Raw genomic sequence first — 16,459 nt, 5'->3', positions numbered from 1 at the left:
TGCAGTCTCTCATTGCCATAGAACAATCGCCCTTATGAAAATGCAGGGTCACGGTGATCGTCTGAAGGAGATGATACCGTCTTGGATGACCTAAAGCCAAGCCATGTTGTAAAGAACAGCTCACTAAATTGTAAAATCTAAAATTGGAGTCAGGCTTCATTTAGAGCATAACTTTGAGGAGTTTGACCGCCTTGGCTACTCTGCAAAATCCATCACCCCTTTCAGAAATCATTGACCTATCCTAAAGGATGTGCTCGGAAGCAGGAGATGAGCTTTCTTTAGCTAATACCTTTGGAAGGCTTGGCTATTTGCTTTGGAAACACATTAAACCTTTGGGCAGACCAAGCACCAACTGTGCAACACACCTTCCATCCTGCAAGTTAGCTTGTTTTGGCATTCTCTTAAAAGTTCTACTGGTAAGACAAAATAACGGCTCAGTGTGTTCCTTACTGGGTATTTCAATAAAAACATACAACACATGCGGAAAAAGGTATCAGTTAGCCAAGCAAAGAATGTTGCTGTCCACATTTCATTGTTTAGGTTTCTGTAAAGCCTTGAGAAGAAAAGGAATCATTTGCAGTTGACAGTTCTTAATCTGGTGTAACTCAGCCCAACCACTGAGTTTTAATATCCTTTGTATTTGCTTGTATTTAGGAAGAGAAATGTACACTTCCTGACCAATCATTGTATTCAGTTCTTTGTCCATGCGGTTGAACATATTTTAAAGATTGCTGTTCATACCACAGGTTTTTGCAGTTAGATTAGAGATTCCAAAACTTAATCTGGATTCAGTTCCCTTTGAAAGAGGTCACTGGAGGCTAACTGTGTTTTAAATATTTGCATTAACAAATGAACTGATAGGTGACATACATTTTTACCCTCAAAGTCTTTCAGTTACAAAGAGGTCATTTTGGCTTCCTAACTGCCTGTTTTTACAGTATCATTGCCTCTCTTCCTTTGCTAGCAAGAATGAGAAATCCCTGGTTCAAGCTTTAGCGCAATCATGAGTTCTCTCCCAGCTTTAGCTCCCCATCTCTAATAGAATAATAATGGCTTCCCATGGGGAATGCTATTATGATTACTGAGAGGCTACTATTGATGTGTTTTGAGCACTTGGAAAAACCTGCATAAATACTAAATGTTATGTGTGCATAAAAGCCAAAGCAATAGGGTCTTTGTTCTCACTAATCTGAATGAGGTGTGCTTTGAGACTAATGCTGCTGCAAACATGAATTACTTGTGCTCCGAAATTAAAAGCTCAAAATAAATGCTGAAGTTGAGAATGATGTCACCCAATTTACTTACTGATGAAGTATAGATGGGAGAGAGATGTTATCATAACCTTATATGGCAAAAGAGAGGCAAGTAGACACAAGGTTCCTCTTCATACAGTAAACTGGAGGATCACCTTTAACCAGAGTTAATAGTCCAACTGCTTGTTGAAAGGCTCCTTTCAATGAAGAAGCCATTCATTATGCAAAATCCATCAGACTAATATGTTAAGCTGTCACCGCTATTATGCTGGCTAAGCTGCTTGGGAAAAAAAGTGCAGTTCCTGTGATTAAAAACGAAGTGTTATAACAGGGCTTTCAGGCTTTTTCTTCAAGGAGGTCAGTGTTTCACATATATTGCTAAATAGCAAAATATCAGTTGGCTGTTACTAGTGGTAGGTAATACCTAGAGTGAGTTAAGGGTTTTTAGCTTGCCACCTACGTGCATCATTTCCAGGATCAAATTCTCCATCTATTCCTTTTTATTTCCCACGCACAATCCTGCTCTGAGGGTTCATTCTTCCGTGCTCTACTTCCTATACCATTTCTCTACACAAAGCCTGTATCAAGTCAGGTCCAACCAAACACCCTCCTGAATCCAAGTCTCGGGATTCGCTCTGTAAGTCAGCAGGTTGTAGGGAAATCAGAAGACACGGTATGTCATCTAAGACAGTTAAGTGGTCAGTAGGCTCTCCTTTGAAGTTATTAGCACCCCTTGGACGTCTCCCTCTTCAATGAACATTCTTTGTTTCTAAGGGAGGATGCAGAGCCAGGGTTGAGTCTAGCTGTGAGAAACCTAAAGAATTGTTTTATGAATGCTCTCAAACATGAAGGGTGGAAATACATTAAAATAAACCTCAAGTCTGATCCGTTTTGAATTAGTACAGCTCTATGCTTTGTTTTGTTTTAAACCTCATCTGACAATTTCTAAAGGCTATCTCCTGAATGCTTTAATTGTTGTTTTAATCATTCAGTCATGTCCAACTCTTGGCAACTTTATAGGCAAGTACTCTCCATGTTACCCGGTCAAGCACAGCTTCTTTCAAATGTATTGAATGGAGTAGCGGAATGAAATCATAGACAGTTATAATAAAGAGACAGTTGCAGTGGACCTCTTTTCCCTTCTGCCCATATAAGAAATACCTGTGTGGAAAGAGTTTAGTAAGCTTTGAAGATTGCATCATTGTATCACCTAAGAAGGGCAGCATAAATTCCTTAATCTAACATTTTCCAAGGGTAGACGGAGCCATGGCTGCATACTAGAGCAGCATTTCTCAAAAAAATATTTTTACCAAAGGATTGCTGGTTTCCCAGTTACTGACCAAAAAGCATCAGCAACAATGTTTTGTGGTGTCCTTGGTACTTGATTGTTTTCTTGCAGCTGTTTTACTACCCAACTAGTTACTGATGACGTTACCTACTTGACAATGAAACATCTGCAAGAAAACAACAAAGCTCAGAGAGCACAGATGATCCTTCTTTTCAACCCTGAAATACAGATATTTGTTTCTATCAGCACAGTTCTTTGTTTTTAACAGAATCAGTTATCTGAGTTGCCTGGTTATTGACCAGAGATTTTCTCCAGCTGCTGTTAGGAGCCCTTTCTTCTCTAAAAGTATCTTTGCCAGAACATCCCCTTTTTGATGTTATGACCAAGTCATAAGGTAATGTACCGAGGTTCGTTCAGTTGTTATTATTTATATTCCCTAACTCTTAATTATAAAAGTTGGCAAAAGCTTCCAGACAATTTGGCTTGCTATAGAGACCCAAAATCCTCAGAGTTCAGAAGCCCATCTGCTATATTGGGGGTTCATAGCAAGGTGAAGGGCTGTAGATGGGTATATTTTTCGTTCTCTAAAACCCTCTTCATGTTCATTCAATAAAATCCTTTCACTCTATGAGTCATTTATTTCTGAATCCTAAAAAAAATCAAGTGGTTCCTACCCGGCTGATGGTGGCAACAGAAGTCAGAAATTGGAATTAATTGCCCACCAGTTTGGTGAGTAGTCTTTGTACAAATGTGCCAGACTGGATGTGCATGTTGTCTAACTTCTAAAAGAAAAAAGAGTTCTCTGGAAAACCCCCAGGCCTCCTTGGAAGATGCAATCTAAAGGCTGAATTCTCGTGTGCTTAGACTGAGATTTTGTAGTTGTCTTAAATCAGAAGAGGGGCAGCAAGTGTATCTCCTACAGCAAGTAACAAATGGGGTTCTGACAGCCTGTCTGAGCCAGGCTGTTACAGCTATTTGAGGCATTTGACTGCAATAAATCACTGTCATGATCGTCCGGTTTTCTGTAGAACTCTTCCTTGCTAAAAAATTAAGGGCCTTGTAATCTTCAGTCTACCTGCTGCTTTCTTTATTGTTCAGATTATGATGGCCCTTGAATGTATTATGTGTTCCCTAAGGACTGGCAGAAGCTAAAAGCATTAGCAATGCTAGTTGACTGTTCTGCACAGATGGGAGCATCCTACAGGAAAAGGGAAAGAAGAATAGCAGATTCCAAGTGACCACCTGTTTTTGGTCATACTCACACAATGAGTCTAAATTTGCAAAATAATATTTTTTTTTAAAAAAACCCAAACTTGTTAACTTTTCACTACTGTCAAAGACAACTTAATCACAGAATGAAAATAAAATTACATTAATATCTTATACCAGGGGCAGCAGAAAGCCTTCAACTTCTAGAGTTCCTTTTTGTATAGGATAAGGGAATCAGAATTAGCAACAAAATTCCTGGCCTTGACTCCACAATGATACTTCGCCACTAGCACTAGCTGACTTCTAGAGTTGAATGTGAAAAAAATGCAATAGAACGGATGTCAAATTGGCGGCCCATGCACCAGATGCATCATGCACAGGCCATGCCCACCCCAGCTCCTTGAAGGGAAAAAAACATTGTGATACGTCGCGTGATGGCAATGTGACGTGGCGAGTTTGACACCCATATCGTAAAACATAAACTTTCATGTTCTATATGAATGAGCTGAATAAGAGCCTATATTGGTAAGGGAACAGCCAGTATCCACTATTACATGTAATGTATGAATAAGCCATTATCAAACTCTAGAACTGATTGTTAGAAACACATATCTATCCATGAGCAGTTCTCAGATAAAAAGAGAAGGACGGGATCTCTGTGGCCCAAGGTTGGATTTGCAGAAAATTCTAAAATACCAAAACAAATCCTAATCAAGGTCAAAATTAATGAAGTTTCACTAGTAAAATGCAGTCCTTAGATTTTTAACCAACCTTAATTATCGATGTAGCACAACCCAGGCAAAAAAAAATTAGGGCCGAGAAAGAGGTAGAGAAAGATAAGAAAGAAAATACTGTCTCTTTCACTGCAGTGGCATAAATAAAACATTGTATATGTTCGGGAATTTCTGCTGTAAGATAACTTTGGATTCAGTTACAAAGTCTAAGCATGGCTTATTTCTCTATTGACATAGGTACTGTGATTGCAGAAGTCTTCAGATGTATGATGTATCTTGGTGAAACTTTCTGATTGTGATCTTTCTCTTCGTTTCTGCAGGATCTCACAGATGGACAGTTTGAGGAAAATTTGAGCCTATTGAATTTGAAGGAAGGTGTGGATTACTATCATTTTAATTGATGAGCGTGGTTTATTGGCAAGCTTCTCACCATGAAACGTACTAGAGGAGATACAATATTATTTTAGTCAAGATTCTCTATAACTCCTCTCAGAAGAAATATTAATCTATACAAATGTTAAAATATTATCTCAAGTCATAAAAATCAACTAGAGGTAGTATAGCACCAAGCTAAGTGAATTGAAGTTTAGCAAGTTAAGAGTCATTCCACAGATGGGACTCTGCCTGTATGAATGTAGCCAATTCACCTAAGAAAACTCCAGAATCAAATTCAGAAGGTGACAATGGCAAAACTTTTCAGTATTATTCCCAAGAAATCCATATTGATGTGGCTGTAATATTTTGACAAGTTTCGATGTCACTTGGGCTGTGGAACGCATATCTTTAGTTACTGGGAAGAACATATGGATTAAGAAGTGAAAATGGAGGAAGAGCTATATGTTTATAAGAAGCAAATCAACATGGAGACAAATCTAATGGCACCTATTTTTTTTTCCTTTTTCTTATTGATGTCTGGAGTAGTCAGTCCATTTTGTTTTGGCAACCTACCTTCTCAAAATGCTGCAGAAGAATTTTAGTTACAATGTAAACAGTAATTTTCTAATTAAACACAAAAACTGTGTGTGCATAATGCTTAATATACCCTGCAAAAAATGTTTTTCAAATATATCCAGAATCTCAACGATGTCCACCATACCCCTTGTGTAATGAATATGGTTTATGAGATGGCACCAAAGGCAGACACAGAATTCTGTTACGATCGGGATTATTTCTAGAAAGCCTTTACAAATCAAGCAGTTCCATCTCTTCTTTTCTAGAAATTATATTGTTTTCTACTTCATATGCAATTCTCTATTTGTACTGTACACATATACCTTTTGGAAATTGTGGCTTTTTGAAATTCCACGGCTATACTTAACTGATCTAATTTCTCTTCCAGTCACAAAGGCTGAAGTAGCCATGACTGCCTCTGGAAAGCTACAGTTTCCTCCCTGTGGCTCCTACTCTTATCTGCTTTCTAGTTCTATTTTATGGTCACAACCTTAAGCCGCCTAAAGGCCCAGGCCTGAGCTCATTGTATTTGCCAACAATAAATTACTTCATAGTCCTGCCTCCATCCCAATCTGCCTTCCCTGGGCTCCACTGAAGTTACCTTGTTGAACTAGTGCCCCTTTGGAAAGGGGACATCTTAAAGAGAAATGAGGGGGCAATATAGGCCTTCCCATTACTGCACAGTCTCTCACTGGCCTCACAACTGCCATTATTGCTTTTTAAAAAAGCTTCCTCCTCCCTGTTGCTAAATGGCACAGGCCTGCCTTCAAAAACCAGACCTTTTAAGTGTGCAATGGAACACTTGACCCAGAACATTCCTCGGCTTTGATGGGAAAAGGAGACCGCTCTTCTTTTCATAGCCTCAGATCCAGCTGCAATTCCTTCTCCTTGTAACTCAAGGTATGGACAATATGAAAGAATGGTTTCAACTTTAGCCCCCGTCAATGCTTTCTATGTTGGAAACATCTAATTCTCTTCACAAGATTTTTGAGAGCGAAATGAACCCCTATACATTTCATATGGTAATTTAACAATCTTCACTGCCAGGAATAACTGGACTTTTCCTCATATAAAGTCTGCAAAGCTTTGTGATTCAGTGATTCATATGAAGGAATTAAAACGCTACATGTTATAATATCCTGAGGCGGGTCTAAAAGATCAGCATGAGATAAACAAGGTTTACTTGTTTAACCAGTCTCCATGATCAGGAAATTAACTAGTCACTTAAGATACTCTTCCAAAGAGCTGAGACCAGCTGTGGTAACATGACTAACTTATTTATGCTTCGTCTCCATCAGATGTTTATTGTTATGAATGTCTAAAAAACATTAAACACTTGTTTTAACTAAAATTAAATCCCTACAGAAGAAAGAAAATCTTGATTTTTACACACATTTATTTTGTGTCTTTACAATATTTCTTCATTTGTACAGAGACATATGAAAAGGGAAAAATATGCCAACAACTTGAACAGAATACTTTTTTTACTAGGGCTATGCACCATTTGGAAAATAATTTTAAAAAGATGGTGTGTAAATATAAATATTTTATCTTTAACCTTTAAAGTAGCCAACTCTTTCCTGGGATTGCTGTCCTATTCAATTGCTAAGTGATTCTAAGGACATAATTTCTTTAAAAAGTTATGCAGAGTTTTTACAATTCATTGTTTGAAGTACATTTTGAGAATCAAATCCAACAAGCTATATGTTCCTACTATTTGTATCTGATTTCCCACTCATTATAAGACAAAACAAAATGACCATTGACGTATCTGAATGGTTGTTCCTGGGCGCTGCAGGAGAGTCCAAGCATGGGTTAACACAGTCTATCTGCCCTAGGACTGAGTAGCTTTTTCTTTGACCACACCTCCCTTTGCCACATTGATGTCAGTTTAAAAACGAAGGTCTTATCTGTTACAGGATGCCTGTCTGATAGTCACGCTCAAGGTAAAGAATCTGGACACCTGTTAAACTCTGGGCAGGGTTGGACTCTCAGGTAAGCCAACAGTCATTCCCCTGTGCGCTGCTTGGAGAGTCCAAGCATGGGACATACCCAAGCTATTGTGTCTCAGAGAGGGAAGAGTCAGTGTCCAGGCTGTCCGTAGCCGAGGCTACCCTCTGTAAAACACGTCTGCCAAAGGAGGCTTCAGCGGAGGCAAAGGTGTCAATCTTGTAATTCCTGATAAACGCTGTGGGGGACGCCCACGTAGCCTCTCTGCAAATGTCAATGATGGATGCCTGGGTCGCCCACGCTGCTGTAGTGGCAGCACTCCTTGTGGGGTGTGCCGTCACTCGACCTGGCACGGCTCTGCCCTGATGTTCATAGGCCATTTTAATGCAGGCCCGCAGCCAACGTCCAATGGTTGAGGAGGAAACCTTTCGTTCCAGCAACCCAGGCTGAAAGGAAATAAAGAACGGCTCGGAACGTCTGAAGTCCTTGGTCCTTTTAACATAGATGCGTACAGCTCTCCAAACGTCTAGCTTATGCCAGGAGCGCTCTTTAGGGTGCTTGGGTCTGGGGCAAAACTTGGGGAGGATCACCTTCTGTGCCCTGTGGAAATGAGAGTTCACTTTCAGTATGAAGGTGGAATCAAGCTGCAAAATGACACGATTGTTATGAATTATGCACAGTTCCTCCCTGACAGAGAGAGCTGCGAGCTCTGACACCCCCCTAGCGGAAGTAATTGTCACTAGGAAGGCAGTCTTGAGTGTCATGTCGGAGACTGGCAGTTTGAATGGGCTCGAAGGGCTCACGTGTCAAGGCCCGCAGAACATAAGGTAAGTTCCAAGAAGGATACCTGTGTACAGTAGGTGGACGTACGTTGGATGCACCCTTGAGAAAGCTCTTGACCTGAGATTTTGGCTCAGGGACTAAGAACTATCTCTGGCTAGGATGGTGGACAAGGCTGCGACCTGGCGACGGAGAGTGTTGGGCGCCAGACCCTTGTCCAAGCCCTCCTGAAGAAAGTCCAGTAGTTGCGTTATGGATGCTGATCCCTGATACCACGCTCCTTACACCAGTTCACAAAGATGGTCCAGGTTGCATCGTAAATGCGTGTTGTGGACGGTTTTTGGACACTTGGATGGTCTTGATGACCTTCTCAGAAAGATTTTGCTTCCTCAGGAGGTCCCCCTCAAGTGCCAGATGGCTAACTGCAGCCACTGGGGGTCTGGGTGATTGACTGCCTCCTGGCTGAGGGAGATCTGCTCCTGAGGAATTCTCCATGGCTTCCGAAGAGAAAGGCTGACTAGATCCGTGTACCAGGACCTCCTGGCCAATGTGGGGCCACAAGAAGAATCTCCACCCTCTCCGCCAGGAGCTTGGTTATTACCTGCGGAATGAGTGGGAGGAGCAGGAATGTGTAAAGGAGTCCTGAGGGCCATTTGCACCTCAGTGCATCCGTCCCCTCCGCCTGGGGCGAATGGTAACGTGACTAGAACCTTGGCAGGTGCTTATTGGCTTGAGTGGAGAATAGGTTCACCTGTGGTTGGCCGAACCTCCGAACTATCTGCTCGAACAGAGCCAGATGCAGACGCCATTCAGAGTTGTCAATTGTTTGTCGGCTCAGCCAATCTGCCCTAACGTTTCTTGTCCCGGATATGCCCCAGATCTGCTCTGATGGATGCTAGGTGACGTTCCGCCCATCTTTCCAGAGATTCCGCCTCTGCCATGAGTCTCTTGGAGTGGGTCCCACCCTGCCAGTTTATGTGGGCCTTTGTCGCAATGTTGTCTGTGTACATGGCAGCCCACAATATGAGCTGAGAAACACCGTAGGGCAAGCCTGGCCGCTCTCAGCTCTAGCCAATTTTTGTTTTGAGCTGCTTCCCTATGTGACCATCTGTCCTGTGTCAGCTGTCCTTGGCAATGTGCCCCCCCCATTCGTACAGGCTGGCATCTGAGGTGACCACAAGTCTGTCGGGCTCGTTGAACTGGCACCCCTTCTCGACTGCTGCTGACTGCCACCATTGGAGAGAGCGAAGGACGTTCTGAGGAAGATGAACCCGCCTAGGGACAGTTGGTGTCCCTCGACTTCTGCATCAGCAGAAGGAACCACTGTAGTTCCCTGGCATGAAGACGCATCCAGGAAACTATTTTCAGACAGAAGATCATGATGCCAAGAATCTGTGAAAACTTGACAATCGGCACGGACCTGGTGGCACTGATGAATTTGGCTTCTGATGTCACGCAGATGGTCTGGGGAGAGAAACAGCTGGCACGTTACTGAGTCTATGACGGTGCCAAGGTGTTGAATTCTTCTTGTCGGTTCGAGATGACTTTTCTTTCGGTTCACCGAGAAGCCTTGTCATTGCAGAGTGCGTATGGTGACCTGTAGGTCTTGCAAGGCCTGTCGGGAACTCGAAGAATGAATGATGTCGTCCAGGTAGCATTCCAGGCGTATCAGATGTGTGGGCTGCCACTGCTTCCAGAAGCTTTGTGAATGTCCTGGGTGCAGATGAGAGATCGAAGGGAAGAGCCCTGTATTGGTAGTGCCTCCCCTCGTAATGGAACCGCAGGAACCTTCTGTGTGACACATGGATGGGCACATGCAGGTAAGCTTCCTTCAGGTCTATGGAGGTTAGTAGGTCCCCCTACCTTATGCATTCCAGGTTAGACTGGAGGGACTGCATCTTGAAGCGCTTGAAGGCCAGATGTTGATTTAGGTGCTTCAAGTCCAAGATGGCCCTCCACCCCTGAGCTTTTCGGAACCAGGAAAAGGATGGAGTAGAAACCCTGCTTTTCCTGCTCCAGCGGCACTGGCACTATGGCTCTTACTTGCGGAAGGTGACAAATCTGCCTGCATGAGGTTTTTGGCGAGCGGTCAGCGGATGAAGGTCCGGGGGGGAAATGTCAAGAACTCTAGGACTTGACCCCTCCTGATCGTATTGAGGATCCATGCGTCCGAGGTGATCTCCCATTGGTCAGCATAAAGTTGCAGCTGACCGCTTATGGGAGGGGCACGTTGGTGGTCACTTATTGCATTTGAATGGGCGGCTGTTGGAGCCGCTGCGAAAGGGCTTCCGAAAGGATCTCTGCTGGTGTGTACCCCTGGACCCAAAAGATTGTCTATCCTGGCCCGTCACTAGATTGGGCATACGGTTGTTGGTATGAGAAGGAGGTAGAAGCCTGTGCAGCATCTTGTGCACGAAATGGCTGCTTCCTGAAAGAATTTGACCCTTTACCTCGTTCTTTTTAAGAGTTGGCGGAAGGATAGTCTGTTTATCCTTTGTCTCTATCACTAGCTTGTCTAGGGCCTCTCTGAAGAGTTGTCCCCCTTTGAATTGGGCTGAGGCCAGCTTCCATTTGGCCTTCATGTCCGTCTGCCAGTGGCGAAGCACAATTCGGGCAATTTCAAGATGTCCTCCATCTTAGATTCCACAGAGTAGATTTTTATTCCTGTTACTAGGGATAGTAGGGTTGGCCAGGGTGCCTGGCTGCGCCCACTGGCGCTGGACTATGTCCATGAACAAGTCGGGAACTGGAATTAGTTCTTGGGCAGGAGCATTCTCTTTAAAGAGACCCTCCTTGGGGTCCTTAGATGTGGAAGGAGTAGTTTTGTCCTTAGGGACAGCTCCCAAGTTGGTTGAGGCCCTAGCCTTATGCAGAATGACCTTAAACAAGGTAGTTTTGAATAGGCCAATGAAGGTGGGCTTATCAGGAGGAAGGTCCTTGTATTCCAACAATTCAAATTCCTCTGTAGCCATGGAGGTCCCTGGAGAAGGTGGAGTGGGGTCCCTGATAGAAGTGGACCTAGGCTAGGACCTAGATGTATTGGCACTAGCCTCCTTCTGTCAAATACCCTCTGCAATGCACTGGGATATTGCTTGGGCAATAACCTCCCTCATCTCTGGGGATAAGGCAGAGCCCTTGTCCTCAGCGGGCCTAGCTCTGGATGGAACGAGGCATCTCCTGCCCCTAGTAGGACCAGTGTCCTCTTCCTCGGGGAGGAAGCAGTAGAAGGGCTCCAGTTCTTTCCTCATGGATGAGCTAGGGGAATCTGGATATCCCAGGGACACATCGGGGGAGCCATCCAGGGATTCATTATCAACAAAGGATGGGAACCAATCTCCCTGAGGGGGCAGGGGATCCCCTTCCTCCAAAATGACCTGGGAGGGGCTGACCATTGAAGCCCTATGCTCAGGCAATTTCTCTGACCTATGGGTCTTCTCACATGCCTTCCCCAAGGCCTTGTGCTTCCTGGTCCCTTCCCCTTGTGGGCCTTATTCCTTGAGGAACTATGGGAACCCTTTCCAGGAGTGCCCTTCTACCCTTTCCCCCCATGTTGAGGAGGATCTGGCATACTGCGCTTCGAAGAGGGCCCAGCCAGGTCCCCCCCATGTCTCCAAACCTCCATCTCCCATGATTTATGCTGAGACAGCTGTGCTGGATCTTCGTTGCTGCTGAGGTGGGGCTGCTGCAATAGAATGGCACTCAGCGCGAGCAGATCAACCAGAGGTCAGGAGTATGGCCAGTCGCCAAGGAGACTCCAATGCTGCCCTTCCTGTTGTTGGTGGAAGCATGGAAAGGGAGGCCAATCTTGCTGGCGCCCCGGACAAGACTAGACTCTCCCTGGCGGCTATCTGCGGCTGAGGGCTTTTTCGCGGCTGTTTCAGGCTTGCTTGGGCTTCCAGACGATGATCCGAACACTCTCAGCTCGTAAAATGGCCGTTGCTGTTCACAGCCATCTTCAGAAGCCAGCTGGAGTTTCAGTTAATGGCCAGTGAAAAGCATGTGAAAAGGTCGCTTCCAAAATGGCCACCGCGCTTGTCAGGGAAAGGATCCGTCGCTGGCTATAAAAGCCTCAATTCGAGCCTCCGGGGTTCCGGATTGTCGATAGACGGCTGTGGAGGGTCAGGAAGCCTCCTGCCTCCCCTGTGCTCACCAGTAGCCGTTGGACAAGCACCTCCACCGCTCCTCACCGCTGTGTGCGACTGGCAGCAGCCCGGAGCCCCAACAGCCTCTCAGCAAGATTTAAAAGTACTTTTCTCCTATGCTATGCTAACCTAACTATTGCAAGAGATTAGACAAAAATAACAAATAATTTCTACTGTGAACTGATTGGAGAGTCCCAGTCTATCCTAATAGAACTGAAGAGCTCCCCAGATATAGTCCTTATGGGCTGACTGAGTTTTTAAACTGACCTCAATGAGGCAAAGGGAGGCGTGGTCAAAGAAAAATCTACTCAGTCCTAGGGCAGATAGACTGTGTTAACTCATGCTTGGACTCTCCAAGCAGCGCACAGGAGAAACAAAACACTCCGCCCTTTTAAATCCAATTTTAATTTTACCAACCAATGTTGCTTGCATTATTTCAGCTAGTATTTCCTTGTATATTTCTTTTTAGCATCATAAATATTTCAATACATATTAAAAAAAACATTGTCAACATCCCAAAGTCAGGATATTGTATCAAGTTTGAATAATAAATTATACTTCTGTTTAGAAAGGTGACAAATTTTCAGCTGGAATTAAAAAACGTATCGGAGGAAATCCTACCCATTTTATGCTCTTCTCAAATGGCAAGAATGCCCACAGACTTCATTGTATCATTTGATTGATATGTCAACTGGATAATTTATTCTCAAATGTCTTTTTTAAAGAATGAAGCTTCTACTCTTCTGCAGATAGCTTTTGAAATAGTAGATTGTGGATATTTATATAATACATAACTTATTTGACAAGGTAACTTTGGTTATAATGAAATTTGGAATGCTGTAATTTAATAAAGTCAAAAACAGACAGAACATTCAAGAAACTGCAGTTATTTGAACTTTTCAAAACAATTTAATTTTCAGAAACACAATCACCAACATATATATTATCTTTTAAAACTAAAGGATAGTATAGGAGCTTTAAAAAAGTACAACTTTCAAATTAGTTTCTCAATTTTTAGCCTTTTCTTTTTAGCTTGATCAGTAAATACTGTTGTCCAAGTTGTTGAAAAACTGTCTGCTCCTTTGTGTCCACAGATTCAAAGCACTGTAATTTTCAATATTAATTGATTTCCAATTATGTCCTCTGCAGGAAAGAGGGAGAAAATGGGATTAATTTCATGACATTGTCAAGAGTACGTTTCAAAATAAATAAAAGTAACCGTTACTTGTAAGATTCACAGAATATTGTAAGTAATCTGTTAGTAACAGCTTTAAAATGTCAATCTACAACTAAAGTTTCCTTCAGGCATTGTCCAATCCATAGTTTAGAACAACCTATATTGACTTTCGTTGCAGAGTAGTGCACTGTGTTTATACTTGTGTTAATGGATTCAGTGTATCCAACAGCAGTTTGTGTATTCAGAAATTCATTTAATGAAGGGCTTGTTTTCAAATTGTTCATGATTCTATATTCATGGATTCAACTATATATTCCAAAAGGTGAAAAAAATCTATTTCCAATGCTTTCTTTTTTCCTCCCTTACAAGGAACCATATGCTCTTGGAAATTTGAGCCTTCCAAGCTGGGTAGTGCTGCATATTTTCAAATATCCCTTCTGAAAAACAGACTAATGGGAAATCAAACTGCTGTGAAAATTCTTCCAACTTACGGAGAATGAAATTTGCAGCTAGAGCACAAAGGCATACAGATGTACCTGTCACTCTTAGATTAGAAAGCCACAAAAGATTTCTAGATCTTTTGATTCCAAAGACGTACAGTACATTTTCAGGACTAAATATTTATCTTCCAGTAAACCTTACCTACAAGATTTATTTTCATTATTACTATGTTGTCATTCAGCAAGGAATGAAAAAGACAGACAAGCTGCCACATTCACAAGCCAACAGAATAGTACCTGAAACTATCATTTCCAGATCTATCTCAGAGCCAAGCCTAGGCACCAACTTACTACTACATGCTTCTATTGATATCCCTGCCTGAATATAGATGTGCTTGTTCAAAGTCAAAACATTAATATTAATAATATCTTCCTTTAATAAGATGATTTATTAAAAAATCACATGTGGATATTTCTCTAAACTAATACAGATGAACACACAAATACAAATCAAGAAGCAGGAGAATACTTTCATGGAATAGCTTCATTCTCTAGTTCAACACAAAACCTTTTTGACTTTTAAAAGGATGTTTCAGAAATTGCCTAAATACTTTCATATGCTTTTTCACAGCACAGAGAAGGTATAGGCCAGGCAGGTATATTAGTCATATTCCTACCCACATGCAGCATTCCCTATTAACAGTTAGTATAATACTGATAAATTTTAGCACATTTCGGTCATTTATGTTACAGTACAAACAAAGCTTATTTTTACTCCAAGCACATTAATATGCTTCTATATAAGCCAGGATGTCTAGTCAGCCCAGCTTGAAACCATTAAACCACTAGTACAGAATGACTTCAGCAACTTGAAACAGTCACTAAACAAAGGGTGTTAAGTCAAGGACTACCTGTAGCAAAATAGTCTGTAAAACTGACCTTCTGATCACCACATTGCAGTAAGCATATTTTTGTAACCAGCTATGCTACTACAAATCATGCTCTCTGTCCAACAGTTCCACATGAGAAATCTGAAAACTTTTCAAATAACAGACCAGGGGACAGTGATAAAATGCTTCTTTTCGATAGTTCTGCCACTTGCATGTGTTAAATAGGTCTGGGATTTGTGTCAGCAAAATTGAGTTGCACCAAATTGTTTCCCTGAAATATTTATCAGGGCTTCAATGGTATTTTAAAACATTACCTTCACTATCAATTGGGGCTTGGGCACTTCCATTAAGTCACAGAGGTCATTCCGCTGCTTCTTCAGAAATGGCAAGTCTGCATCCCTGTTTGGAGACAAAAGTATACATAAGTAGCCAATTACGTGCTGCTATCCATGGTTTCTAGCATCACATCCATTTTCCTCAGTGCAAAACTATTCATCAGTCAATTAATCGTAATTGCTATTGAAGTAAGAAAATTGGTATATCCATCCGAATTGCAGGGGAAGGGAAGATCATCTTTTTAAAAGCAAATTTCAGTTCTCTGAACCTCTGAATAGCATTCATTATATTTAGGGCACTGTCACTTTCTAGAACATGTAGGCAAAATTAACTAGTTCCAGTACATAAGAAAAGCAAGTTTGTAAGTTCTGCTCCAAATTGTAAGAGAATAAATAGGAACACGTCAAAATGCACATAAAAAGAACAGACACAAATGGATGCATGAGGTGAAGGGAGAGAAATTCCATTCTAAAACATTCAGACACAAATAATTTTGCTCTTTTTACTGCCATGATGGAGTAAATGACCTTTCTTCTTGCACCAGGCTATAGAACTATCTAGAGGAGTTAAGGAATCATGAGCTATAGCTAAAAATAGAGCTACATACAGATTACAATCTTCGTTGGTTTAGTTTGGTGATCCATGTCCTTATATCCTGACACCTATGTCCTATTCCATAGGCATTTATTTTATGGAATAAAGAGCATTTCTTTATTGTATTTCTTTTTCTGTTTCTCCCATTGTCTTCATCACTCATTTGGCTCTTTAATCTTAATCTGTATCATATTTATATCCACTTGAAGTAGTACTCTCATTTTAACAGCTGGGAAAATGATGTGAATTCTGTTTCATTGGAATATGACAATTATGTTATTTTCTAGTCCAAGGATATAATCTGGCTGTCTCTTTTAATGATGCAATAGGTTGGGAGAAGGCCAAATAATTCAACTCATTTTTAAAAATTATTTGGGGAGCTTCTGAAGGATTACAGGCTTTTCAGGTTTTGTCTGGAATCCTGAATTCACATCCCAATTTCTGAGCCAGTAAGATGGCAAGGAAGATTCTGGAACTCAAGCGGATGATAAAAGACATGAAAAAGTATTTTAAAATCATTTTTCACCAGCCTTATATATCAGCTCCTGGCAATTCTTCTATACATAGAAGTGGTGCTCTGGAAACAATCACACACACACTGATCATTCCTCCCGCCCAGCTATGAAATCCAGGAAGAGGTTTCATCCCCAAACTTTAAAAATCTGTCTTCCCTCCTCCCACCCCCAAATCCCAAATAGGGTCTCTTTTCAATACT

The 16,459-nt window shown here is 41.9% G+C and overlaps 2 protein-coding genes across 4 annotated transcripts in view; one reads left to right on the top strand and one right to left on the bottom strand.

The window, feature by feature from the left end:
* B3GNTL1 (UDP-GlcNAc:betaGal beta-1,3-N-acetylglucosaminyltransferase like 1) overlaps positions 1 to 13,054 on the top strand; it is a 175,406-nt gene extending 162,352 nt beyond the window's left edge. Inside the window, exons 14-15 of the mRNA XM_081963584.1 lie at positions 4,805 to 4,859; positions 7,355 to 13,054. Of these exons, the coding sequence (XP_081819710.1) occupies positions 4,805 to 4,859; positions 7,355 to 7,434 (135 nt within the window). The 3' untranslated portion in view covers positions 7,435 to 13,054. The remainder of the gene's footprint in view (positions 1 to 4,804; positions 4,860 to 7,354) is intronic.
* Positions 13,055 to 13,193: 139 nt separating this feature from the next.
* TBCD (tubulin folding cofactor D) overlaps positions 13,194 to 16,459 on the bottom strand; it is a 177,794-nt gene continuing 174,528 nt past the window's right edge. For all 3 annotated transcript variants that reach the window (XM_081935046.1, XM_081935048.1, XM_081935047.1), the window contains exons 39-40: positions 15,129 to 15,213; positions 13,194 to 13,450 (exon numbers count right to left, since the gene is read on the bottom strand). In XM_081935046.1, coding sequence (XP_081791172.1) covers positions 13,442 to 13,450; positions 15,129 to 15,213 — 94 coding nt within the window. In that variant the 3' untranslated portion in view covers positions 13,194 to 13,441. The remainder of the gene's footprint in view (positions 13,451 to 15,128; positions 15,214 to 16,459) is intronic.

The sequence above is a fragment of the Natrix helvetica genome (genome assembly GCF_964273705.1).
Source record: "Natrix helvetica genome assembly, chromosome: 1".
NCBI lineage: Eukaryota > Metazoa > Chordata > Lepidosauria > Squamata > Natricidae > Natrix > Natrix helvetica.
Note: the sequence above shows the minus strand (reverse complement) of the source record. Positions and strands in the feature narration are given on the sequence as shown.